The sequence below is a fragment of the Microcaecilia unicolor genome, chromosome 4 (assembly GCF_901765095.1).
Source record: "Microcaecilia unicolor chromosome 4, aMicUni1.1, whole genome shotgun sequence".
Taxonomy (NCBI): domain Eukaryota; kingdom Metazoa; phylum Chordata; class Amphibia; order Gymnophiona; family Siphonopidae; genus Microcaecilia; species Microcaecilia unicolor.
The window spans coordinates 64493513-64521178 of NC_044034.1; the positions used below are offsets into that span (position 1 = coordinate 64493513).

General features: G+C 43.0%; 1 protein-coding gene across 5 annotated transcripts in view; it reads right to left on the bottom strand.

Annotated features, from left to right (window-relative positions):
* IFT88 (intraflagellar transport 88) overlaps positions 1 to 27666 on the bottom strand; it is a 269351-nt gene that overhangs the window by 205486 nt on the left and 36199 nt on the right. For all 5 annotated transcript variants that reach the window (XM_030200295.1, XM_030200293.1, XM_030200296.1 and 2 more), the window contains 4 exons: positions 9374 to 9427; positions 7776 to 7839; positions 6774 to 6843; positions 5845 to 5935 (listed from right to left, as the gene is read on the bottom strand). In XM_030200295.1, coding sequence (XP_030056155.1) covers positions 5845 to 5935; positions 6774 to 6843; positions 7776 to 7839; positions 9374 to 9427 — 279 coding nt within the window. The remainder of the gene's footprint in view (positions 1 to 5844; positions 5936 to 6773; positions 6844 to 7775; positions 7840 to 9373; positions 9428 to 27666) is intronic.

A 27666-nucleotide genomic window follows, 5' to 3' on the forward strand; every position in this document is an offset into this window, starting at 1 on the left:
TCAGCCGTCTCTTCTCCAAGCTGAAAAGCCCTAGCCTTCTCAGCCTCTCTTCATAGGAAAGTCGTCCCATCCCCACTATCATTTTCGTCGCCCTTCGCTGTACCTTTTCCAATTCTACTATATCTTTTTTGAGATACGGAGACCAGTACTGAACACAATACTCCAGGTGCGGTCGCACCATGGAGCGATACAACGGCATTATAACATCCGCACACCTGGACTCCATACCCTTCCTAATAACACCCAACATTCTATTCGCTTTCCTAGCCGCAGCAGCACACTGAGCAGAAGGTTTCAGCGTATCATCGACGACGACACCCAGATCCCTTTCTTGATCCGTAACTCCTAACGCGGAACCTTGCAAGACGTAGCTATAATTCGGGTTCCTCTTACCCACATGCATCACTTTGCACTTGTCAACATTGAACTTCATCTGCCACTTGCACGCCCATTCTCCCAGTCTCGCAAGGTCCTCCTGTAATCGTTCACATTCCTCCTGCGACTTGACGACCCTGAATAGTTTTGTGTCATCGGCGAATTTAATTACCTCACTAGTTATTCCCATCTCTAGGTCATTTATAAATACATTAAAAAGCAACGGACCCAGCACAGACCCCTGCGGGACCCCACTAACTACCCTCCTCCACTGAGAATACTGGCCACGCAATCCTACTCTCTGCTTCCTATCTTTCAACCAGTTCTTAATCCATAATAATACCCTACCTCCGATTCCATGACTCTGCAATTTCTTCAGGAGTCTTTCGTGCGGCACTTTGTCAAATGCCTTCTGAAAATCCAGATATACAATATCAACCGGCTCCCCATTGTCCACATGTTTGCTTACCCCCTCAAAAAAATGCATTAGATTGGTGAGGCAAGACTTCCCTTCACTAAATCCGTGCTGACTTTGTCTCATCAGTCCATGTTTTTGTATATGCTCTGCAATTTTATTCTTAATAATAGCCTCCACCATCTTGCCCGGCACCGACGTCAGACTCACCGGTCTATAATTTCCCGGATCTCCTCGGGAACCCTTCTTAAAAATCGGAGTAACATTGGCTACCCTCCAGTCTTCCGGTACTACACTCGATTTTAGGGACAGATTGCATATTTCTAACAGTAGCTCCGCAAGTTCATTTTTTAGTTCTATTAATACTCTGGGATGAATACCATCAGGTCCCGGTGATTTACTACTCTTCAGCTTGCTGAACTGACCCATTACATCCTCCAAGGTTACAGAGAATTTGTTTAGTTTCTCCGACTCCCCCGCTTCAAATATTCTTTCCGGCACTGGTGTCCCCCCCAAATCCTCCTCGGTGAAGACCGAAGCAAAGAATTCATTTAATTTCTCCGCTACGGCTTTGTCCTCCTTGATCGCCCCTTTAACACCATTTTCGTCCAGCGGCCCAACCGACTCTTTGGCCGGTTTCCTGCTTTTAATGTATCTAAAAAAAATTTTACTATGTATTTTTGCTTCCAACGCTAATTTCTTCTCAAAGTCCTTTTTTGCCCTCCTTATCTCCGCTTTGCATTTGGCTTGGCATTCCTTATGATCTATCCTGTTACTTTCAGTTGGTTCTCTTCTCCACTTTCTGAAGGATTGTTTTTTGGCTCTAATGATTTCCTTTATCTTACTGTTTAGCCACGCCGGCTGACGTTTAGTCTTTTTTCCCTTTTTTCTAATACGTGGAATATATTTGTCCTGAACCTCCAGGATGGTGTTTTTAAACAGCATCCACGCCTGATGCAAGTTTTTTACTCTGCGAGCTGCTCCTTTCAGTCTTTTTTTCACCATTTTTCTCATTTTGTCGTAATCACCTTTTCTATAGTTAAACGCTAGCGTACTTGATTTCCTAGTTTCACTTCCTTCAATGCCAATATCAAAACCGATCATATTATGATCACTGTTATCAAGCGGCCCTCGTATCGTTACCCCCTGCACTAGATCATGAGCACCACTAAGGACTAAGTCTAGTATTTTTCCTTCTCTTGTCGGCTCCTGAACTAGCTGTTCCATGAAGCTGTCCTTGATTTCATCAAGAAATCTTATGTCCCTTGCGTGTACAGATGTTACATTAACCCAGTCTATATGCGGGTAATTGAAATCCCCCATTATTATTGTGTTGCCCAGTTTGTTTGCGTCCCTGATTTCCTTTAACATTTCCGCATCCGTCTGTTCGTCCTGGCCAGGCGGACGGTAGTACACTCCTATCACTATCCTTTTCCCCTTTGCACATGGAATTTCAATCCACAGTGATTCCAAGGAGTATTTTGTTTCCTGCAGAATTTTCAATCTATTTGATTCAAGGCTCTCGTTAATATACAATGCTACCCCTCCACCAATCCGATTCACCCTATCACTACGATATAATTTGTACCCCGGTATGACAGTGTCCCACTGGTTATCCTCCTTCCACCAGGTCTCAGAGATGCCTATTATATCTAATTTTTCATTTAGTGCAATATATTCCAACTCCCCCATCTTATTTCTTAGGCTCCTGGCATTCGCATATAGACATTTCAAACTATGTTTGTTGTTCCTAAGTACATCATGCTTAGTACTTGACAGTATTAATTGGCAATCTTTTGTCTGATTTTTATTGTTATTTAAAGATACCCGATCTACTACAATCTCTTTTGCAACCTCACTATCAGGATACTCTATCTTCCCTGTTATGGTGATATCTTTGAAAGATACCTTATCCCGAACCATGCTCTTTTGAGCGACTGTCGGCCTTCCCCCCATTTCTAGTTTAAAAGCTGCTCTATCTCCTTCTTAAACGCCGATGCCAGCAGCCTGTGCTCTGTAATTTTGTTTTTAATAATAGCCTCTACCATTTTCCCCGGCACCGTCGTCAGACTCACTGGTCTATAATTTCCCGGATCTCCCCTGGAACCTTTTCAAAAAAAACGGCGTTACATTGGCCACCCTCCAATCTTCTGGTACCACGCCCGATTTTAAGGATAAATTGCATATCACTAACAGAAGCTCTGCAAGCTCGTTTTTCAGTTCTATCAGTACTCTAGGATGTATACCATCTGGTCCAGGAGATTTGATACTCTTCAGTTTGCTGAACTGCCCCACCACGTCCTCCAGGTTTACTGTGAATTTAGTAAGTTTCTCCGACTCGTCCGCTTGAAATACCATTTCCAACACCGGTATCCCACCCAAATCTTCCTCGGTGAAGACTGAAGCAAAGAATTCATTCAATCTCTCCGCTACGTCTTTGTCATCGTTGATCGCCCCTTTTACCCCTTGGTCGTCCAGCGGCCCAACCGATTCTCTTGCCGGCTTCCTGCTTTTAATATACCGAAACATTTTTTTACTATGTTTTTTGCCTCTAATGCTATCTTTTTTCGTAATCCCTCTTAGCCTTCTTTATCTGCGCCTTACATTTGCTTTGACATTCCTTATGTTGCTTGTTGTTATTTTCAGATGGTTCCTTCTTCCATTTTCTGAAGGCGTTTCTTTTAGCCCTAATAGCTTCCTTCACCTCACTTTTCAACCACGCCGGCTGTCTTTTGGACTTCCGTCTTTCTTTTGTAATTCGCCGAATATGTTTGGCCTGGGACTCTAGGATGGTACTTTTGAACAGCATCCACACCTGTTGTACAGTTTTTACCCTCTCAGTTGCCCCCCTAAGTTTTTTTTTTACCGTTCTTCTCATTCTATCATAGTCTCCTTTTTTAAAGTTAAAAGCTAACGTATTTGACTTCCTTTGTATAGTTACTTCAAGGTTGATATCAAAACTGATCATATTATGATCACTGTTATCAAGCGGCCCCAGTACCATAACGTCCCTCACTAGATCATGCGCTCCACTAAGGACCAAGTCTAGAATTTTTCCTTCTCTCGTCGGCTCCTGCACCAGCTGCTCCATAAAGCTGTCCTTGATTTCATCAAGGAATTGTACCTCTCTAGCGTGTCCCAATGTTACATTTACCCAGTCTATATTTGGGTAATTGAAGTCACCCACTATTATCGCATTGCCCATTTTGTTTGCGTCTCTGATTTCTTTTATCATTTCTGCGTCTACCTGCTCATCCTGGCGAGGCGGACGGTAGTACACTCCTATCACTGTCCTTTTCCCTTTTATACATGGAATTTCAACCCACAATGATTCAAAGGTGTGATTTGTGTCCTGCTGAATTTGTAATCTATCTGAGTCAAGGCTCTCGTTAATATACAATGATACCCCTCCACCAGTCCGGTCCACCCTATCACTACGATATACTTTCTACCCCGGTATGACAGTGTCCCACTGGTTATCCTCCTTCCACCAGGTCTCAGTAATGCCTATTATATCCAATTTTTCATTTAGTGCAATATATTCCAACTCTCCCATCTTATTTCTTAGACTCCTAGCATTTGCATATAGACATTTCCGAGTAGGTTTGTTGTTCCTATTTGCATGGTGCTTAGTGCTTGACACTATTGATTTGCCATCTTTTGTCTGATCATTAGTTGTATTTAAGGGCACCTGGCCTACCACGGTCTCTTGTGTAACCTCACTATCCAGAAACCCTATCTTCCCTGTTTGTGAGGTATCCTTGCAAGATACCTTATCCCCAACCATGCGCTGTTGTGCGACTGTCAGCCTTTCCCCCATATCTAGTTTAAAAGCTGCTCTCTCTCTTTTTTGAATGCCGACGCCAGCAGCCTGGTCCCACCCTGGTTAAAATGGAGCCCATTGTTTCGGAATAGGCTCCCTCTTCCCCAGAATGTTGCCTAGTTCCTAACAAATCTAAAACCCTCCTCCCTGCACCATCGTCTCATCCATGCATTGAGACTCCGGAGCTCTGCCTGCCTCTTGGGGCCTGCGCGTGGAAAGGGTAGTATTTCAGAAAATGCCACCCTAGAGGATCTGGATTTGAGCTTTCTTCCTAAAAGCCTAAATTTGGCTTCCAGAACCTCTCTCCCACATTTTCCTACGTCATTGGTACCCACATTTACCAAGACAGCTGGCTCCTCCCCAGCACTATCTAAAATCCTGTCTAGGTGCCGCGTGAGGTCTGCCACCTTCGCACCAGGTAGGCAAGTCACCAGGCAATCCTCCCGTCCACCAGCCACCCAGCTATCTACATTCCTAATGATTGAATCGCCAAGTATGACAGCTGTTCTAAACTTTTCCTCCCGGTCAGCCATTGAAGATATATCCTCAGTGCAAGAGGTTAGTACATCTTCTGGTGGGTAGGTCCTGGCTACAGGAGTACTTCCTACTTCACCTTCTGGGAGACCTCCCTCCTCCAAGGTAGCACAGAGGCTACCTGACTGGAGGTGGGACCTCTCTACAACATCCCTGTAGGTCTCCTCTATGTATTTCTCTATCTCCCTCATCTCTACCAAATCTGCTACTCTAGCCTCGAGAGAACGAACACGCTCTCTGAGGTCTAGGAGCTCTTTGAATCGGGCACACACATAATGACGTCTCACCAACTGGGAGATAATCATACATATGGCACTCAATGCAAAAGGCTGGGTAGCACCCCTCTCGCTGATGGACTGCCGACTCCACCATCTTAGTGTTTTCAAGTTTCTCAATGTTGTAAGAGTTGCTACAGTATTAAGAATTTTAGTCTGATATAAAGTGATTTTAGTTTATATATTGTATGATCCTTGTATGTTGCTTAATATATTGAATTTAAAGGATCATGCAGAGATTTTTCATAAAATAATGCTGTCAAAACCCCTACCATTGCCCTAAATAATAGTAAGATAAAAGCTAGCTGGCAATGGTAGCAAGTTCAGTTCTTTGGTCATAGTTTATGTCTCAATTTGTTATCTAGTGACATTGCTCACACTATTACTTGTGTTTGCATAAAACACAAAAACATTCTACATACCAGCTTTAAGTCTCCACGGCTATTGGCAATACAGCTTTCTTCAACCAGTTCATTCACTTTTTTTTCTAACTGTCTAATTTTTTCTTCGGGACTAAAACAGAAGAAGAATTATATCAATAGTATGGTTATATACTGGGCCTCCTTCAGGACATACATGCTCTTCAATACCCAGATGATCAAAAGCAAACGTGGGCGCTAGAAGCAAATAGTACCATACTAGCTCCCAAATTTGCTTCCGCTTAATGATCAGTGCCAGTGTGCACATGTAACAATGAGTTCGCCGGCTCTGAACGCAATGAGCATGGAAATGCATGCAAACAGGACATTAGTTACTCATCATTCGCATGCTCACAGCTTCCCCCCACCCCCCGACAAAAAAAGAAAATCTCTAATGGTCCAATGTGACCTAGTAGCCCTCCTCCCCTTCTGACACAGGGGCTGGAGATCTAATGGATCTCCAGACTACCCCTCCCCCTGCAATACAGATCAAATCACAGGCATTTCAGTGTGACCCTAGTAGCCCCCCCCCCCCCCTGTACCTGTAAGATTGAGGAGGGAGTAGCACTCCCTCCTCCTGCAAGCGCTGCCTTCAAAATGGCGACACCTGGTACATCCTGGGATGCACCGGGTGGGGCTTCCCTACCATACAAGGGAATACACAAAAGTAAAGCATCACCACTACTTTACCATACCTGGCAGCCACAGCTACTGAAAATCAGGTCCCCTGTTTTTTTTCTGGGACCAATATAGCAATAAATATTCTAATCCACATATTTTCTCACAAGGAGAGCCAACTGGCACAAGAACAGTTAAACCGTCAAGTTCTGTGACTATGAAGCACTGGGCACAGTAATAATGTTTAATCATCAAAATAAAGACTGCATACTGCAATTATATATTCTATAATAAAATAAACTACATTCACATACGTATCTTCACTTTTAGTTTCCAGAGGAGGGGCAGGACCTCGTGACTGACCGAGTGGATCAAATACGGATCCTAAAAAATAAAAAGGCCATAAAACATATAGCAGTGGTTCCCAAACCTGGTCCTGGAGGCACCCCAGCCAGTCAGGTTTTCAGGATACCTACAATGAATATTCATGAGATAGCTTTGCATGCACTTCCTGCACTGCATGCAAATCTATCTCATGACTATTCATTGTGGGTATCCTGAAAACCTGACTGGCTGGAGTGCCTCCAGGACCAGGTTTGGGAACCAATGACACAAAGTACTGATCGTATCTGAACTTACAGAGACCAAACAGGTAGAAAAGGCGACAGCAAAAGCTAGAAGGAAGTTTGGGTGCATAAGGAGAGAAACGGCCAGCAGGGAAAAAGGAGGAGATAATGTCTTTATATTAGTCTCTGGTGAGATCTCATTTAAAGTACTTGTACAATTTTGGAGTCCATACCATCAAAAAAGAAACAGGGTTCAGTTGGCCCAGAAGGCAGCTATTAAAATGGTTAGTGGTCATCATAAAGCGAATGGGGACAGACAAAGGTCTCAATATGTATACTTTGGAAGGAAGGCGGGAGAGGGGAGATTTTTCTAGAGACATTTAAATACATCTGTGGTATAAATACACAGGAGGCAAGTTTCTTTCAATTGAAAGAAAGCTCTAGAATGAGGGGGCAGAGTATGAAGGTATAAGGGTATAGATACAGGAGTAATCTAAGGAAATACTTTTTTTTATAGAAAAGGTGGTGAATACATGGAATGGACTTGCTGGTGAGGTGGTGGCGACGAAGACTCAAGAAAGCATGGGACAAGCACATAGGATCTCTAAGGGAGAGGAAGGGACAGTATATGCTATGGAAGGACAGACTGGATAGGCCACATGGCCTTTATCCGTTGTCATTTACTCTGTTTAAATATACTGCAACAACTACGCCTGTTCCTATAATTTTTCTGAATCCTGGAAACCTTACCTCTGAAACCTGTTTTGGAGTATCCTGCTGCGCACACTGCTGTGAGAGGTCGAGCAACTCCATCCTGTCAACAAGAAATGCCAGCAGTCAATTCTAGATAACAAATACAGTAAATCTAATAATTAAGATAGTAAAGTAAGTTCCCACAATAATTTCCAGTAGTGCACAAAGTTACATCTGCTATGAGGCAAATGCAGAAACATGGGTATACCTCATAACTATGCTCCAGCGTTACTCAAATGCCATCTCTAAGAATGCCTATGCTCAGCTCATCAGCACTTATACTTGTATGTGCATACACAACCCCTTGCCTTTTAATAATAGCCATTTTCAACACATAAAACATTCTTTATACATAGAAAATACTTTATAAAATTACCATCAATAAAACTGAAAATTTGGGTGTAGCAAAACTACTCATACACAACTAAATTGTTCATTGTAACATCCGGTATAAGTTCATATTGTACCTAAGACCAGCATTATGGCTACTTAACAGATAACTGAAAATGTTTTGGTCTGTGTAATCTGCTCTGCAAGTTTCCAAGTTTATTCATTATTTGATATACTGCTAATCGGTAAGTTCCATCTCAATGGTTTAAAATAAATAAAAGTAATAAGAAGGTAATTACATTTAATGCTCTCCACTCTGCTGCATAAAAATAAAGAACATTGCACAGCTTCCAGGGTCACTGCAAAGTTCCAACACCTGCCAAGGGATGGGTGGGGCGGGGGGGGGGGGCTTTCCTCACCTTCCAGGATAATTGACCAGGTGGTTCTAGCCCTATTGCTTGCAGAGGACTAGAAAAGAAGTCTTATCGCAGACAGATTCCTCTTTTCACCCAACAATGAAATCACTTTACAGATTTGTTACTTTCTTGAAATCTAAGTTAAAGTGTTCATCAAAAGTAATAACCATTTGCACCTATTACACAAACAAAATCCAGTAAAGTATAAATTATTTATAGCGTTGTAAACTGACTAATTCACAAACATAATATACAACCCTACTAAAATGATGACCAAAGATGGAGGGCATCTTCTCCTTGTCACACCATGCCTGCACTGTACTGGTCCTGATGGCCAGATGGTTCTCAGATACAGCAGTATGACACTGCAGCTGAGCCACAAACCCAGCTGCATTTTATCTAATTTTTTAACATATAGCACTCTATATGAACACACTGGATCAGCTGGGTTTATAGTAATCAGTATTTTTTCCAGCTATATTAAGAGACACCTGGACGTTAGACACATTCCTCCTGCTTGTGGGAGGAGTTAGAAAATTGCTCCACTTATTACTTAAGTGCTAGCATGATGACTCATGTACTAGAATAAGACCTCCAGGCCAAAGAAAGTATATTAAATATAGCTCCTGGTAAGTGCGGGCTTAGTAAAAATGCCAGGAATACACTGCTTTGCCTGTGTTGGGATGCAGTAACTTTTATTCCATGTGTGTCTTGAAAAGAGCATGCATTTTGCCTCCCAGTCAGGGGAACATGGAAAACATTCTACAGACATCTTAGTAAGGTTTGTTTTGGGAGGTTTCACTGCTTCAGCATCCTATCCTACAGAAACAAATGATCAAAGGAAATTACCTGCACAGTTCCTGTCACAGGTCTTCCAAGAGAAGATGACAGAGTCAGCCTTCCCTACGAAGAGAACAGGGAAAACAACAATACAGGTGATAACAGATTCCATTAGAACAAGATTTCCAAATGTAGTAAAGGAAAAATTAGGTCTTATCTGATAATTTTCTTTCCTTTAGTTCCAAAGGATCAGTCCAGACTAACAGGTTATGCCCATCTGCCAGCAGGTGGAGATAGAAAGCACAAATTAGCTATGCTTTATCCAGTTCTGTGCAGCCAGCTTCAGCCAGTATTCGATGGCTAAGAGGTGGATGTGTGACTGACAAAGAAATAAACTCCTGCCTCCTTTAATCACATAATGACTTGAAGAAAAGAAGAAATAAATTGTGAACTTGTGACTGAGAACAAACAACCCAGAACTATATACAAAAAACAGTAAGCAAGAAGGGCGAGTTCTGGATTGATCCTTTGGCACTAAAGAAAAGAAAATTAACAGGTAAGAACTAATTTTTCCTTCCATTACATTACCAAAGGATCAGTCCATATTAATGGGATTTAAAAAAGCAATGCTTAAGTAGGGTGGGACTGAGATACTGCAGCGGAGATTATACTAGCTCTGAAAGAAGCCACCGACTTAGCCCCCAAATCCAGATGATAATGCTTAAAGAAGGTATGACAAGAGACCCAAGTAGCAAGAATGACAAATCTCTTTTAAGAAGATCGTTTGAGCCTCTGCAAAAGTAGAAAGAGATCGAGTAGAATGTGCTTTGATATTTAAAGAAGCAGACTTCCTTGATTGCAAATATGGTGCAGAAATAGTGTCCTTTAAACATCTAGCCTTTCCCTAGGGTCTGAAAAAAGGACAAAGATAGTCAGAATGTCTAAAATTATTAGTAGAATATCTCGTGGGAGACCTCTTGACTTCTAAAAGATGCAAAGCAGAGTAGTTTGAGCCACAATCTTCCCTTAAAAAAGAAGGATGGAAAATAGTCTTACTGAGGTGCAATGAAGAAACTACTTTTGGAAGAAAGGAAGGTATTGTGCATACAGACACACCTGTCTCTGAAAACTGTAGAAAGGGATCCCTACAAGATAAGGCTTGGAGCTCAGAAATTCACAAAAAAACATCTTTAAGGTAAGATCCTTAATAGCGACCTTAGATAGAGGTTCAAATGGAACTTTAGCACCAGGTTTAGATTCCATTGTGGAAAATTTTGCAGAAAGGAGGGCGTAGATATAGTTCATTTTCTTAAAGGAGTAACACATTAGGGTGAGCTGCAATAGAAGTCGGTTGAATGCGACCCCTGTAGCAGGCCAAAGCCGCTACTTGGACTTTGAGAGAGTTAAGAGTTAAACCCTGTTTTAGACCATCTTGAAGGAAAGGCAACATTTGAGGGAAGGAAGCTTGAAGTTGAGAAATATCCCTCTGGGTTGCCCAACTCCCAGAAGTCCTCCAGATTCTAGCATAGAGTGTAGACATGGATTTTTTCCTAGCTTATAGTAAGGTAGCAACCTCGTTTTCCGAATAGCCTTTCTTTTTTAGACGTGCCCTCTCAAGAGCCAGGCTGTTAGACCAAAGGAGGAGGGATCCTCCATGAGAATTAGTCCTTGATTTAAGAGATACTTTTGAGAAGGTAGGTGCAATGGAGGAGCTATTTGCAGACAAACTAGATCCACATACCAGGGACATCTTGGCCATACTGGAGCCACTAGAATTACACAACCCTTATGAAGAGCGATGCGTCTTAGGGTTCTGCCTATCATTGCCATGATGGAAAGTTGCAAAGAAGGTCTGATGTTGGCGAAGACTGAGCCAAGGCATTGATTCCCAGGGACCCCTTCTCTTTTCTCCAACTGAAGAAATTAGATGCCATCAGATTCAGAATGGGAATCCCCCAATGAGAAGTGATGAGACTGAAGACCTCTTTGGAGAGTTGCCATTCCCCCGGATTGAGTGGAACCCTACTGAGGTCATTTGCTTCCATATTCATGATTCCCACAATATAAGAAGCCAACAGGAAGGGAATGTTCACTTCTACCCATTGAAAAAGTAGTTGAGTCTCTTGGTCCAAAGGACCACTCTTTTTTTCCCCCTTGTCTGTTGACGTAGGAACCAGCTGTCATGTTGTCTGAGGATATCCTTACAGGTTTGCCCTTGATGAAAGGCACAAATGGGATAAGAGCCTTCCTGATGGCTCTGAGTTCTCTTGGTCCATCAACAGGCTAGGTCTCCACTTAAGCCCAAAGTCCTTGTGCTGTGTGAAGAAGATAATGCACTCCCCAACCTGAAAGGCTTGCATTCGATGTGCTTACACACCAATTTTGAGTGCAAAGAGGTCACCCACTTGGAGATTTTGGGGTATAAAAATGATAAGTAGTAGTAGTAGTACAAGCCACCAGATCATGCTCTTCCTGGACTGAGCAGACCATGGAATCCGAACCTCGCAGTCATCCGAAATTGGAGACCAACAGTTCAGAAAGGACACTTGAAGTGGCCACATGTGAAAAAAAAAGAGGCCCAGGGCAGTACATCCAGAGTGACTGCCATCAAACCCAGAAACTGAACATAACCCCAAGTCCTGGTACTCTGAAAAGACGAACGATGCTTGATTTGCTCTTGGATCTTTAACTGGTGAGACACAGGAAGAACAACTCTGACTTGCAGAGTATCAAATCTCTCTCCCAAATATTCCAGAGACTGATATGGGGTTAGGAGACTTTTGTTGAAGTTTACCACCTAACCTAGGGAGGAAGGAAGGGATACTACCTTGGAGAGTGACACAATGCTGTCAAGCCTGGAACAGGCTCAGATCAGCCAGTCGTCCAAGCAGGGATGAACTTGAATTTCCTCTTTCCGAAGAAATGCAGCCACTATTACCATGACCAAGGGGCATGGCCTTGAACTGGGTTCCCAAGAAATGAAAAGTGTAAAAATTTCCTGTAAGGAAGCCAAATTGAGGTCCAAGGAAGTTAAATATTCTCCTGGTTGGACCAAAGCTATACAAAAGAGGGAAGTAGGAATGTGAACCAGGATTTCCAAAGACCGGACCACAGCAATAGTAAAAAATGAAGCAAAGTTTATTAGACAATAAAATGACTCGACACAACGTTGTGTTTCAGCCAAAAGGCCTACATTAGGAGTCTGTATGCTTAATATGAGAAAGAAAGCCAAAAGAAATGGTGATGATCCATTATAATGGTCTTTAAAAAGACCATTGTAATGAAAGTATGCCTAAATCGTAGGCAAGGCAATGTAGTGATCAGCGATGTGATCAGCATTATAATTGATCATCACCACTTTATAGTCCCCAAGATCTTTTACTAGCTGTTCTAGGTCTTTTCCAAAAAAAACAACTTCTCCCTAAAAGGGAGCTTAGCTAAGCAAGATTTGAAAGTTACGTTGGCTGCCAAATGCCTCTACCACAATCACCTGCCAATTGCTTGGTAGAGGCTCTTAAAAGATCATAGAGAACACCTACCATATATGACAATCCCACTTTAAGTGAAGGCATGAAATCTGGAGGTTCAGAGGAGGAAGAAAGCTGCTGAGCCCACGATAATGAAGCTCTGGCTGCACAGAGTGCTTCAACTTGAAAAGAAAGCTTTAAAGCACATTCTATTTTGCGATCATGCACAACTTTAAGCACTGTACCACCCTCTACTGGAATAGTAGTCTTTTTAGTAACTGCAAGGCGCAAGGTGATGCAAGTGCAAGGTGATGCTTGTGGGAAAAAAGAACTCGAATTATAGCTACGTCATGCAAGGTTCCACGTTAGGAGTTACGGACCAAGAAAGGGATCTGGGTGTCATCGTTGATAATACACTGAAACCTTCTGCTCAGTGTACTGCTGCGGCTAGGAAAGCGAATAGAATGTTGGGTATTATTAGGAAAGGTATGGAGAACAGATGTGAGGATGTTATAATGCTGTTGTATCACTCCATGGTGCGACCGCACCTTGAGTATTGTGTTCAATTCTGGTCGCTGCATCTCAAGAAAGATATAGTAGAACTGGAAAAGGTGCAGCGAAGGACGACAAAAATGATAGCGGAGATGGGACGACTTTCCTGTGAAGAAAGACTAAGGAGGCTAGGGCTTTTCAGCTTGGAGAAGAGACGGCTGAGGGGAGACATGATAGAGGTATATAAAATAATGATTGGAGTGGAACAGGTGGATGTGGAGCATCTGTTCATGCTTTCCAAAAGTACTAGGACTAGGGGGCATGCGATGAAACTACAGTGTAGTAAATTTAAAACAAATCGGAGAAAACGTTTCTTCACCCAACATATAAACTCTGGAATTCGTTGCCGGAGAACGTGGTGAAGGCAGTTAGCTTGGCAGAGTTTAAAAAGGGGTTAGACGGTTTCCTAAAGGACAAGTCCATAAACCACTACTAAATGGACTTGGGAAAAAGCCACAATTCCAGGAATAACATGTATAGAATGTTTGTACGTTTGGGAAGCTTGCCAGGTGCCCTTGGCCTGGATTGGCCGCTGTCATGGACAGGATGCTGGGCTCGATGGACCCTTGGTCTTTTCCCAGTGTGGCATTACTTATGTACTTATGCTGTGGTAAGAACATCTACTTTAGGGAGTCCAAACTTTTCAATTTCTAAGGGAAGAATAGGATAAAGTTTAGACACAGCTCTAGCTACTTTGAGGCTAGAATCAGGAGCTTCCCATTGAGCCAGTATGAGTTCATGCATGGCATCATGAATATGGACGGATTTTGAAGGCTTCTTAGTGCCAGACATAATAGAAGGAGCCACAGAGGTACCTTTGACCAAAGGAGATGAAATATTAAGAACTTCCAAGGCTTTGGTAATTAGAAAAGGTAATTCATCTTTAACAAACAGCCTGCTGCAGAAGGGTCATCTCCCTCAGCACCTAGAAGTTCTTCCTCAGGCAATCGATCAGGTGTTGAGTAGTCAGAATTAACTGGCAAAGCTTCCTCAGAATAATGTTGAGAAAAGGAGGAGGAGGGGTAGAATCCTCAAGTTGAGGGGGGGGGGGGGGGGGGTAGAATCCTCACGTTGCCTGAAAATGTCTGCTCTTCTCCATTTAGACAGCTGTTCTTCATTAGAAGAGACTGATCAAAAGTCTGCTGCTGTTTAAGCATAAATGCCTGGTGTAATAATAATATAAATTCAAAAAGATTGAGAGAGTGTGGGTATAGAATTATACTACGGGGATATATGACCAAAGTGCAGCTGGCCCACATGCAAAGGTCAGGGAGCGATATCTGTTCTAAATGTGAAGTAGCTCCGGGCACGTTTTATCATGCTCTTTGGAAATGTCCTAAGGTTCGGACATTTTGGCAGCGTGTCCGAGGCCTCTTGGCGCGGCTGGGTGTCAAGGTCCAGGGTACTGAGAGGCAATTTTTGATCGACCAGTCTGGGTCTTTTGCTCCCAATAGAGCACCGGCGACCCTTCTTGGAAGGAAGCTGTGTTTGGTGGCTCGTAAATGTATCATGCAATACTGGACTTCCCCGGAGGCCCCTGCCTATTGGCATTGGAGGAACCAGGTTCATCTCCTGGCTTCTTGGGAAGCCCGAGAGTCTAAATCCTCAGGTAAACGCCGACAGCGCTTTCTTCAAATCTGGTCTCCTAACTTACAGATGTTAAGCCCCCGGGGGAGAAGTCTGCTCATTAACTCTGGCTAGCTTCCACAGGGTGTGTAGGAACCGAAGGCGGTTACTCCCGATAGAAATATAAATATGCTTATCTGGGAAGGGGTGGGAAGGGCGGGAGGTGGGTGAGGGAGGGGAAGGGGGAACTGAGGTATGTTAAGTTTACACTATATAACCTTAGGAATGCAGTACTAAGATGTAGGAGGAATATGTGACAATGTTTTCTTTACTCGGGAAAGTGCTGTAAACTTGTTTTGGCCAAATCTTAGCAGTATGGACCGGTGAGCCTGGGGTGTGAATAGACACAAAAAATTTGGTAGGACAGTTTTTCTTCAGCAAAGCCTCTGGCGGTTACACAGGGCCGCTTGAGAATGGCAGTAAGGATCAGCAGTAAGACCTGCTCACTTAAGTAGCCTTTCTGGTTGCCGAAGGTATAGGTACGGGGCCATCAGAAATAAGGCCCTTTGCCTTTGCACTGTACAGTTTTATTTCGCACAGAAGAGTTTGTTATAAAACAGGTTTATTTGTGTTTCTTTTTTCCCTGATGTACTGCAAAATAGTTTCTATTATGAATATGTTGTAAATTAATAAACAAATTTCAACATAAGAGGGGAGGGGGGAGAAAAATGGGGACGAAAAGTGTTTGGCGAAGTTGAATATGTTGTAAGAATGCTGTTTTGTATATCAAGCAATGTTATATGCATATTCTACATTACTTTGTATTGTGAGAATCGTTAATAAAACAGTTTAAACATAATATAAATTCAAGCGAGAAAGATAATACAGAGACATTATTTCCCAAACTGGAGAGTTTAATCACTTGCTGAGAGCAGGAGAAGCGAAGAGAGATTACTTCTGTGTCTAAAACGGGGTAGTACACTTAGAGGCATATTTTCAAAGCACTTTGGGAGGCTAAGTTCCATAGGTTTCTATGGAACTTTGGGAGGCTAAGTGCTTTGAAAATGAGCCCGTTAGTACGCTGGCCCAAAGCTGTTCTCTGGCTTCCATACCGAGAATAGTGTTTTACATGCTCAGCTGCCATAGACAAATAAAAAAGGGGGGGGGGGGGGAGTTGTTTTTTTTGTTTTGTTTTTTTACTCACATACAAGAGAGAGAAACTGCTGGTATTATTCAGGCTTGAAGCACAACAGAACAACTTCCCAAGAGAGTGAAAAGCCTGTAACAGAAACTCCATGTTGTTTCATTTTTTTTTTTTTTAAGGAGGCAGGAGCAAATAGGGAGGCATAAGGCAGAATTAGGGTGGTAATGCGGGATAGGGGAGGAACCTAGACTTTCAGGTTTATACCCTAAGCTTCCAAGCACATCAACCCCAAATGCTCAAACCTTTCCAGAAGGATACGAAACCACCATTAGTCACAGAGCTGCTATCCACCTGCTGGAGATACAGAATACTGGCTGAATATGGCTGCATAGAACCAGGTACAGCACAGCTCATTAGTGCTCTATCTCCACCTGCTGGCAGATGGACATAACCCATTAGTCTGGACTGATCCTTTAGTGACACAATGGAAATTAGATTACAATCATTGAATAATAATCATGTATGTTGTTGATCTAAAGTTTCAGATATTTATGAACAACAAACAGAAAAGCCCATTTCTCCAAAAATGAAATGGGCCCTAGGAAGGTTATCGTCTAAGCGATTTCTCCTCTCTCCCCTGCCCTCCCCTCCATGTCCAGTGATTCTTCCCTGCCCTCCCCTCCATATCCAGTGACTTGCCCCAGCCCCCAGCCGCCCCCCCCCCTTTTAAGCACCCGAGTTCCAGTTCAACCCCAGCCCTCACCTGCCCGCCCTCTTCTCCCACAACAGCCCTCCTTTCCTTCCTGCAGTCCTTCCTTTAAAAATGTTATTTTACCTGAAGTCACAGCGGCGTCAGTGAAAGCGGCAGGCTCGGCTCACCTCCAGCCTTCCCTTTCCTTCCCTCTCAGTGTCCCACCCTCCTCTGACGTAATTTCCTCTGAGAGGGAAGGGAAGGCTGGAGGCGAGCTGATTACGTAGTAGCTCATTTGCGTACGGTTATAAACCCAGCCAGCCAGGGTCGCAGATTGACAAATTATTATATAGGAGATAAGAGAAACTCCTTTTCTGTGGCTGTTGAAAATTGTTTAAAGTTGCTTTATTATCTGCGCCTTTTTTAAACCCAGTTATGCTAACCCTTTACCATATTCACCGGTAATGAGTCAGTGTTAATAATGAGTTGAAGGAAAACCTTTCTCCATAAGTACATCAGTATTGCCATACCAGGACAGACCAAAGGTCCATCAGGCCCAGCATCCTGTTTCCAACAGTGGCCAATTGTCACGTTTACCAAAGCAGGAACTAGGTTAGTGAGCTCTTGGGCCACTGCCGAGGAGCGGCAGTGACAGGCAAAACCACCCCACACCAGGAACAAGACAGAACTCAGATAGGAACAGCAAGACTTCACCTGCACTAGCCGCCCTTCCCCAGGAGTTGAGCCCCTGGCTGCAGGCGGCCGACAGGACTTACAGGACAGGGTAGAAACTGGAAGCTGCAAGCAGCCACTAAAACAGGGAACAAACACTGACAAACACGAGACAGAACTGAAAGCTGCCAAGCAGCCACTGAACAAAAAACAAGTCTAGGAAACAAACAATAACCCTAAGCTAAACTACACACAGACTAACTAGCATCAGACAAGGAACTAGAATAAAAACCAAGCTAGGCAGAAGTGCAACAAGCACCAACACACCAGGGCCTTAGGCGATGCAAAGGCAAAACAGAGAGGTTCCAAATGGCTAATAAGCCCAGCAGCAGCTGAGATTCAAGCTGCAGCAATCACCAGGCAGCTAAGGGTGCTGTGCAGGCTCAAACAAGACAAGCAAGTCTGGCAGGCCGGAAGATCCAGACTGGACTGGGCTGAAGTCTGGAACGGGAAACAGCACACAGACAATCCAATGCAGCCACCAGGCCTGGCCACCAGGGGGCGAGATGACAGAGCCTGAAACCAGGGCACGACCATGACACCAATCCAGGTCACAAAAACCTGGCAAGATCCCAAAAAAGTACAAACATTTTATACAGCTTATCCCAGAAATAGTGGATTTTCCCCAAGTCCAATTTAATAATGGTCTATGGACTTTTCCTTTAGGAAGCCATCCAAACCTTTTAAAAACTCTGCTAAGCTAACCGCCTTTACCACATTCTCTGGCAACGAATTCCAGAGTTTAATTACACGTTGACTGAAGAAAAGGTTTCTCCGATTCGTTGTAAATTTACTACTTTATAGCTTCATCGCATGCCCCCTAGTCCTAGTATTTTTGGAAAGTGTAAACAGATGCTTCACCTCTACCCGTTCAACTCCACTCATTATTTTATAGACCTCTATCATATCTCCCCTCAGTCGCCTTTTCTCCAAGCTGAAGAGCCCTAGGCGCTTTAGCCTTTACTCATAGGGAAGTCGTCCCATCCCCTCTATCATTTTCGTCACCCTTCTCGGTACCTTTTCTAATTCCACTATATCTTTCTTGAGATGCGGCGACCAGAATTGAACACAATATTCAAGGTGTGGTCGCACCATGGAGCAATAAAAACGCATAACGTCCTCATTTTTGTTTTCCATTCCTTTCCTAATAATACCTAACATTCTATTTGCTTTCTTAGCCTCAGCAGCACACTGAGCAGAAGGTTTCAATGTATCATCAATGACGACACCTAGATTCCTTTCTTGGTCAGTGACTCCTAACTTGGAACCTTGCATGAAGTAGCTATAATTCGGGTTCCTCATTCCCACATGCATCACTTTGCACTTGCTCACATTAAACGTCATCTGCCATTTAGACGCCAAGTCTCCCAGTCTTGTAAGGTCCTCTTGTAATTTTTCACAATCCTCCCGTGACTTAACGACTTTCAATAACTTTGTGTCGTCAGCAAATTTAATTACTTCACTAGTTACTCCCATCTCTAGGTCATTTATAAATATGTTAAAAAGCAGCGGTCCTACAACAGACCCCTGGCGAACCCCACTAACTACCCGTATCCATTGAGAATACTGACCATTTAGCCCTACTCTTTGTTTTCTATCTTTTAACCAGTTTTTAATCCACAATAGGACAGTACCTCCTATCCCATGACTCTCCAATTTCCTCTGGAGTCTTTCATGAGGTACTTTGTCAAACGCCTTTTGAAAATCCAGATATACACTATCAACCGGTTCACCTTGATCCACATGTTAAAAAAGACCATGCAGGTCTTTTTCTGCCGTCATCTACTATGTTACTATGTTTGTTCACCCTTCAAAGAAATAGATTGGTGAGGCAAGATTTCCCTTCACTAAATCCATGTTGACTTTGTCTCATTAATCATTGCTTTTGAATATGCTCTTTAATTTTGTTCTTTATAATAGTCTTTACCATTTTGACTGGCACCGACGTCAGACTCACCAGTCTATAATTTCCCGGATCTCCTCTGGAACCTTTTTTAAAAATCGGTGTTACATTGGCCATCTTCCACTCTTCCGGTACCACACTTGATTTTAAAGATAAATTACACATTACTAACAATAGCTCCACAAGTTCATTTTTCAGATCTATCAATACTCTGGGATGAATACCATCCTGTCCAGGAGATTTGCTACTCTTCAATTTGTAGAATTGCCCCATTACATCCTCCAGGTTTATAGAGAATTCATTCAGTTTCTCCGATTCGTCAGCTTCGAATACCATTTCTGGCACCGGTATCTCTCCCAAACCTTTCTTGGTGAAGACCAAAGCAAAGAATTCATTTAATCTCTCTGCTATGGCTTGGTCTTCCCTGACTGCCCCTTTTACCCCTCGGTCATCTAGCGGTCCAACCAATTCTTTTGCTGGCTTCCTGCTTTTAATATACCTAAAAGAAATGTTACTATGTGTTTTGGCCTCCAATGCAATCTTTTTTTCAAAGTCCCTCTTTGCCTTCCTCATCAGCACTTTCCATTTGACTTGACATTCCTTATGCTGTTTCTTATTATATTCAGTCAGTTCTTTCTTTCATTTTCTGAAGGATTTTCTTTTAGCTCTGATAGCTTCCTTCACCTCACTTTTTAACCATGCCGGCTGTCGTTTGGTCCTCCGTCCTCCTTTTTTAATATGCAGAATATATTTGGCCTGGGCTTCAAGGATGGTGTTTTTGAACAGCATCCACGCCCGATGTAAATTTTTGACCCTCACAGAAACTCCTATAAGTTTTTTTTCACCATTCTTCTCATTTTATCATAGTCTCCTTTTTAAAAGTTAAACGCTAACATATTTGATTTCCTATGTATACTTACTTCAAAGCTAATATCAAATCTGATCATATTATGATCACTGTTATCAAGCGGCCCCAGCACCATTACCTCCCGCACCAGATCGTGTGCTCCACTAAGGACTAGGTCTAGAAGTTTTCCTTCTCTCATCGACTCATGTACCAGCTGCTCCATAAAGTAGTCCTTGATTTTGTCAAGGAATTTTACCTCCCTAGCATGCCCTGATGTTAAATGTACCCAGTCAACATCGGGGTAATTGAAATCACCCATTATTATGATGTTGCCCAATTTGTTTGCATCCCTAATTTCCTTTAACATTTCTGCATTCATCTGTTCATCCAGCCAAGGGGGAGAGTAGTACACTCCTATCACTATCCTTTTCTCCTTTACACAATTTGTCTTAAATGTGCTACTTAGTAACTTCATGGCATATCCCCTAGTCTTTGCATTTTCTGAAAAAGTAAACATTTGGATTGTTCCACTCCACACAGGATTTTATAGACCTCCATCAAATCACTCCTCAGGTGTCTCGTCTCCAAACTGAAAAGCCCCAGCCTCCCTAGACTTTCCTCCTATGAGAGTTGTTCCATACCTTTAATTATTTTGGTCACCTTTCTCTGTACCTTTTCTAATTCCACTCTACCAGGGGTAGGCAACTCCGGTCCTCGAGAGCCGCAGGCAGGTCAGGTTTTCAGGATATCCACAATGAATATGCAGGAGATAGATTTGCATACCATGGAGGCAGTGCTCGCAAATCTATCTCCTGCATATTCATTGTGGATATCCTGAAAACCTGACCTGCGGCTCTCGAGGACCGGAGTTGCCTACCCCTGCACTATACCTTCTTTGAGATAAGGCAACTAGAACTGTACACAATACTCAAGGTGTGGTCACATCATGCAGCAATATAGGGGCATTAAGATATTTTTTGTTTTATTCTCTGTTTCTTTCCTAATAATTCCGAACACTCTTTGCTCTTTGGGTCATTGCCACATACTAAGCAGAAGATTTCAACGTGTTAATAAAAATGATACCTAGATCCTTTTCCTAGGTTGTTACTGAGGAGCAGCTAGTGGTTAGTACAGTGAGCCAAAGGAAACAGGTTCAAATCCCACTTTTCCCAGAAAAGGTGCTGTGAGAAGACTTCCAAAGAGAGAGAGATTTTCACTGGTAAGAATTTGCTTGGAAATTGTTGCTGGGTTTTTTTTTAACTTGGGGAAAGGTAGACAGAATTAAATATGTAACCCCAGAGATTTTATTTTAAGTTACTCTGCTCACCTAGCAAAGGCAGTTTAAGGAATAGTTTTGTGGGGGGGTTTTTTTTTGGGGGGGGGGGGGGTTTAGCATATAAAGTCTCTATTACAGTTCTACACACCAGAATTTAAAGGAATAATTTTAAAATTCGTACACAACAAAATCAATACCAATCTACTAATATGCAAACTAAAGAGATAGCTAATACTATAGGAAGGAAAAAGCCTCAGTAAGCCAGACTTATTTCATTCAGTCTATATACAGCTTTGGTGAAATCACAGGCAAAAAACATCCCATAAATACAATTGTTAGAAATTTTCAAATTTCATATTTTTAGATTTGAAGATACTTAGTTTATAGAAAAACTTTCACACTTTTGCCCAAATCCAGCAGTTCCATTTTCTGTAATACCACAACCATTCAACGATAGCCAGCATTTCAAATTAATGTGTCAGGGATTTGTGGCGTTTATTATGATTAAGCCCAATCAACATTGCTGCTGTTTGTGGGCTAGATGTGGGAGAAATACCAATGCCAGAAATGGTATTAGTTTTGATATTAGTGGATTGGTGTTGATTTTGTTGTCTACGATATCTTGTACTCCATCCATGTACTTCCATTGTATTTGGTAAACTATTTTAAAGTTACAATAGTATCAGTATAAAGCACAGCTAACAGTCACAGGAAACCTCAATTTAGACTTTAATGCTGCCCCTCGCACCCCGGCCTGATTTCTGATTTATAGACCCTTGAACCAGTTAAGAGCTAGAAATTTAATTAGGCATCTCTATTAGCCAGAAATTAGCTTTTAAAAATATAGGCTACTTAGATCCATAGAGGGAAACCTATTAATAACATTAAAAAGAATAACCGTAATTTAAAAAACCTAAATATTAGCATAGCCTAATACAATCTTAGGGGACTTTAGTTTATATATTCCAAACTTAAGAAATCACCAATAATAAGATGCAGGAAGCAGTCCAGTAGCAAGATGGGGGCTATCCAGTCTTCTGTATTGTGTCACATGTTTGGTTATCTCCCTGTTGGTGAGAAATCGTATGTGTGTACTCAGGGCACAAGGCTCCCAGCACTCAGGGAACGGGTCCGATCTCTGGAGGCTAGAGAAGCAGACTTGAAGATGCAGAGGCAGACAGAGAGGTTTACTGAGGAGGCCTACAGAGACCTAGCAGAGAAGTACCACCTCCACTCTGGCAACCTCTGTGCTGCCATGGAGAAGAAAGGTCACCTGAAGGGAGATCATCACGGTGGAGAGGCAGGAAGTGATCCCGCACTGAAGACGTGCCTCCAGGGGCTCCTGCCCAGGTGAGAAGGGTTAGGACGGATGTTGTAGCTGGAGATTCGTTCATTAAGCATGTAGATAGCAGAGTAGCTGGTGGACTTGAAGATCATTTGGTCGCTTGCCTGCCTGGTGTGAAGGCGGTGGACTTCACATGGCACCTAGATAAAATTTTAAACAGTGCTGGGGAGAGGCCTGCTGTCTTGGTACATGTGGGTACCAGTGACAAAGAAAATTGAAGGAGAGAGGTTCTGGAAGCCAAATTTATGCTCTTAGGTAAAAAGCTGAAATCCAGAACCTCCAGGGTAGCATTTTCAGAAGCGCTCCCCATTCAACATGCAGGACCCAAGAGACAGGCAGAGCTCTGGAATCTCAAAGCACGGATGATATGATGATGCAGGGAGGAGGGTTTTAGACTTGTTAGGAACTGGGCAACATTCTGGGAAGTGGGAGCCTATTCTGGAATGATGGGCTCCACCTTAACAAGGGTAGAACCAGGATGCTGGCATCAACATTTAAAAAAGAGAAAGAGCAGCTTTTAAACTAGAAGCTGGGGGAAGGCCAACAGTTGCTCAAAAGTGCATGGTTTGGAACAAGGTATCTTTAAAAGATATCACCAAAACAGGGAAGACAGGGCATCCAGATAGCGAGGCTGCAATAAAAGCCATAGTAGACAGGTGTCTAAAATCTGCCTGCTTTGTATTAAAAAGACTGCAAATTATCACTGTCAACTTCTGAGCAAATGTCAGAAGCCTAAGAAATAAGATGAGAGAATATATTGCACTAAATGAAAACATAGATATAATAGGCAACTCTGAGACCTGGTGGAAGGAAGATAACCAATGGGACACTGTCATACCAGCGTACAAATGATCTTGCACTGGTAGTGTGGACAGAATTGGTAGGGGGGGTAGCATTATATGTTAAAGAGGACCTTGAATCGAATAGAATAAAAATACTGCAGGACACAAAACACACTTGGAACCCTATGGATAGAAATTCTATGTATAAAGGGGAAAAGGATAGTGATAGGAGTGTATCACTGCCCACCTGGCGACCATGAGAAACGGGACTATCATAGATCGAGGCCCAGAGCTTTGGAATAATCTACCTAAGGATATTAGAAAGATACTTGTTATACTATTTTTATTTATGTATTTATTTATGCATGCATTCTTGTATACCACTTGCTATCCAAAAACAAGTTTTGGTTCAAAATGGCTTACAATTTACATTTTGGTGTGATTACAATAGTATTTTACAGTTAAGCCATGGAGAGGGTATTGGTAGTTTATGTATTTGTCCATAGAATTTTTGAAAATGTAGGTTTGAAGAGGTAGGACAAGATCCATGTAGCATTCTTGAAGATTTAGGTTTGTACAGGTGGGATGGAAGAGGTCCGTGTAGGATCTTGAAGAGGTCAATTTGAAAGGGTATGTATGTTAGTTGTTGACTTTTTTATAGAAGTATATTTGAGGGGTAGGACAGTAATAGCTTATTTGTTAAGTATAGAATTTTTTTGAAGAGGTACGTTTTCATTTCTTTCCTGAATTGAAAGTAGTTGGTGATGCTTCTTGCTTCTTTTGGTATTGAGATCCACCATATCGAACCCAGGTAGCTGAATCCTGATGTGTAGATGTTTTTATAGTTTATGTTTCTGTAGTTGGGTAGATGAAGACGTAGGTAGCTTCTGGTTTCAGGGCTTGCATATCTCAAGGATAGTTCAACCATGTCTAGCAAGTACTCAGGTGCCATTTCAAATATTATTTTGAAGATGACGGTGCTCGCCTTGAAGAGTAGTCTTGCCTTGATTGGCAGCCAGTGTACTGTTTTGAGGAGTGGAGTTGTTCTTTCATATTTCGACGTCTTGAATATTACTTTTAGGAAACCAATTAAAACTATCTTGTTTAAACAATACCTGATGGATCTGTAAGATGGAAGGTGCGTTTATTTTATTGATCTGATTGTAATTTTGTGGGATCTGATTGTAATTCTGTGGGATTTGTCCACACTTTATTTGTTCTTTGGGATTCGCCTTGCACTCCTAAGGTTAAGCAAAATAAAAATGACCAGATTAGATTACAAAAGAAAATCCTTCAGAAAATGGAAGGAGGATCCGACTGAAAATAATAGGGAACAGCATAAGAAATGACAAGTCAAATGCAAAGCGCTGATAAGGAAGGCAGAGAGACTTTGAAAAGAAGATTGTGTTGGAGACAAAAACACATAGTAAAAACTTGGTATATATTTTATTTTATTTATTAGGATTTATTTACCACCTTTTTAAAATAATTCACTCAAGGCAGTGTACAGTAAGAATAAATGAAACATAAGCAACAGACAATTACAGCAGTAAAAATATTCAAATAACAATACAAAGTATGGCATGGTGCACTACTTACAATGTCAACATAGTATGTAATAGAACATTTTAATAGACAGCATAGGGTATAAGCAAAGGAGCAGCATATAGATAGGTAAGAGAGTAAGAGGAGTTAGAAAATAAGGCGACTAATTTAAAGAAAGTTGCACGTGAGATCAGAGATGATAAAATGTTATCTCAGCTAGGGTAGAAGTGGATAAACATGTCCTGCTGCAGTATGTGCAAGACACTGGCAAAAGAGTCAGCTGGACCTCTAGATGACCAAGGGATAAAAGGGGCACTCAGGAAGACAAGGCCATAGCGGTGAGATTAAAGGTAAAATTATGTATCATACCTGATAATTTTCTTTCCATTAATCATAGCTGATCAATCCATAGACTGGTGGGTTGTGTCCATCTACCAGCAGGTGGAGATAGAGAGCAAAGCTTTTGCCTCCCTATATGTGGTCATGTGCTGCCGGAAACTCCTCAGTATGTCGATATCAAAGCTCCATCCGCAGGACTCAGCACTTAGAGAATTACACCCACAAAGGGACACTCTGCCCAGCTCACCACCGCCGAAACGGGGGAGGGGAATTAACCCAGCTCATCCCCAACACAAGTGGGGGAGGGGAATCCGTCCAGCTCATCCCCGCGGAGCGGGGGAGGGACACCACCCCGCCGATGCGGGGGGGATCTGGCTTATCCTGCAACCGCAACCGCGGGAGGAGCTGACTGACCCTAACACCGCCGAAGCGGGAGGGGTACAAAGCTGCCCTACAGCCGCACGAAGCGGGAGGGAGCGGCGGCAGAATTTAGGTCTCAATCCAGCCCCGTAAAACGGAGGGGAGAGGAATGCAGCAGCTCACTGTAACACAAACTCGTCTCAACTCTTGAAGAATCCCATTGAAAAAACTTGAACACGAAGTCCTCCTGAACAGGAACTGAAGACTAAACTTGAACCTGAAATGCAACCAGAATATAAACAGTACAGATATCTGGGAGGGGCTATGGATTGATCAGCTATGATTAATGGAAAGAAAATTATCAGGTATGATACATAATTTTACCTTCCATATCATCATGCTGATCAATCCATAGACTGGTGGGATGTACCGAAGCAGTACTCACCCAGGGCGGGACATTGAAATCCCTGACCGCAACACTGAAGCTCCAAACCGGGCCTCCGCCCGAGCAGCCACAGTCAAGCGGTAATGCCTGGAGAAGGTATGGGCCGATGCCCAAGTTGCTGCCTTGCAAATCTCTTCCAAGGAGACGGACCCGGCCTCTGCCATCGAGGCCGCCTGAGCTCTAGTGGAGTGAGCCTTCAGCTGGATAGGCGGCACCTTCCCCGCGGCCACATAAGCCGCTGCAATGGCTTCCTTGACCCATCTTGCCACTGTAGGCTTAGCAGCCTGCAGACCCTTACGACGACCTGCAAACAGGACAAACAGATGATCCGACTTCCGGAAATCATTGGTCACTTCCAAGTATCTGATTATGACTCGTCTCACATCTAGATATTTGATCTTATTCCAATAAACTGCAGCCCCTCCTTACCTCTCTACCCTCATCTCCCCTTACATTCCTACCCATAACCTCCGCTCAAGACAAATCACTCCTTTCAGTACCCTTCTCTACCACCGCCAACTCCAGGCTCCGCCCTTTCTGCCTCGCCTCACCCCATGCTTGGAATAAACTCCCTGAGCCCATACGCCAGGCCCCCTCCCTGCCCATCTTCAAAGCCTTGCTCAAAGCCCACTTCTTCAATGTGGCCTTTGGCACCTAACCACTACACCTCTATTCAGGAAATCTTGACTGCCCCAACTTGACATTTCGTTCTTTAGATTGTAAGCTCCTTCGAGCAGGGACTGTCCTTCTTTGTTAAACTGTACAGCACTGCGTAACCCTAGTAGCGCTCTAGAAATGTTAAGTAGTAGTAGTAGTAGTAGATATTTGAGAGCAGAGTACTCCTCTGGGTAGTCCTCCCTACGAAAGGAAGGGAGACAGAGCTGCTGATTCACATGGAAGCGAGAAACAATCTTGGGCAGGAAGGAAGGCACTGTGCGAACAGACACTCCTGCCTCAGTGAACTGCAGGAAAGGCTCTCGACATGATAGTGCATGGAGCTCGGAAACTCTTCTGGCTGAAGTGATAGCCACCAAAAAGACTGCTTTCAACGTCAGGTCTTTCAGAGATGCCCTCGACAAGGGTTCAAAAGGCGGCTTCTGCAAGGCTCTTAGCACCAGGTTGAGATTCCACGCAGGCACCACTGAGTGCAGAGGAGGGGGCAGGTGATTAACTCCCTTGAGAAAACGTACCACATCTGGCTGCGAAGCCAGGGAAGCACCCTTCAGGCGGCCCCTGAAGCAAGCCAGAGCCGCTACCTGGACTTTAAGGGAACTGAGCGACAGGCCTTTCTCCAGACCTTCTTGCAGGAACGCCAACACTGAAGAGATTGGAGCAGTGAAGGGAGAAAGTGAGCCTGCTTCACACCAC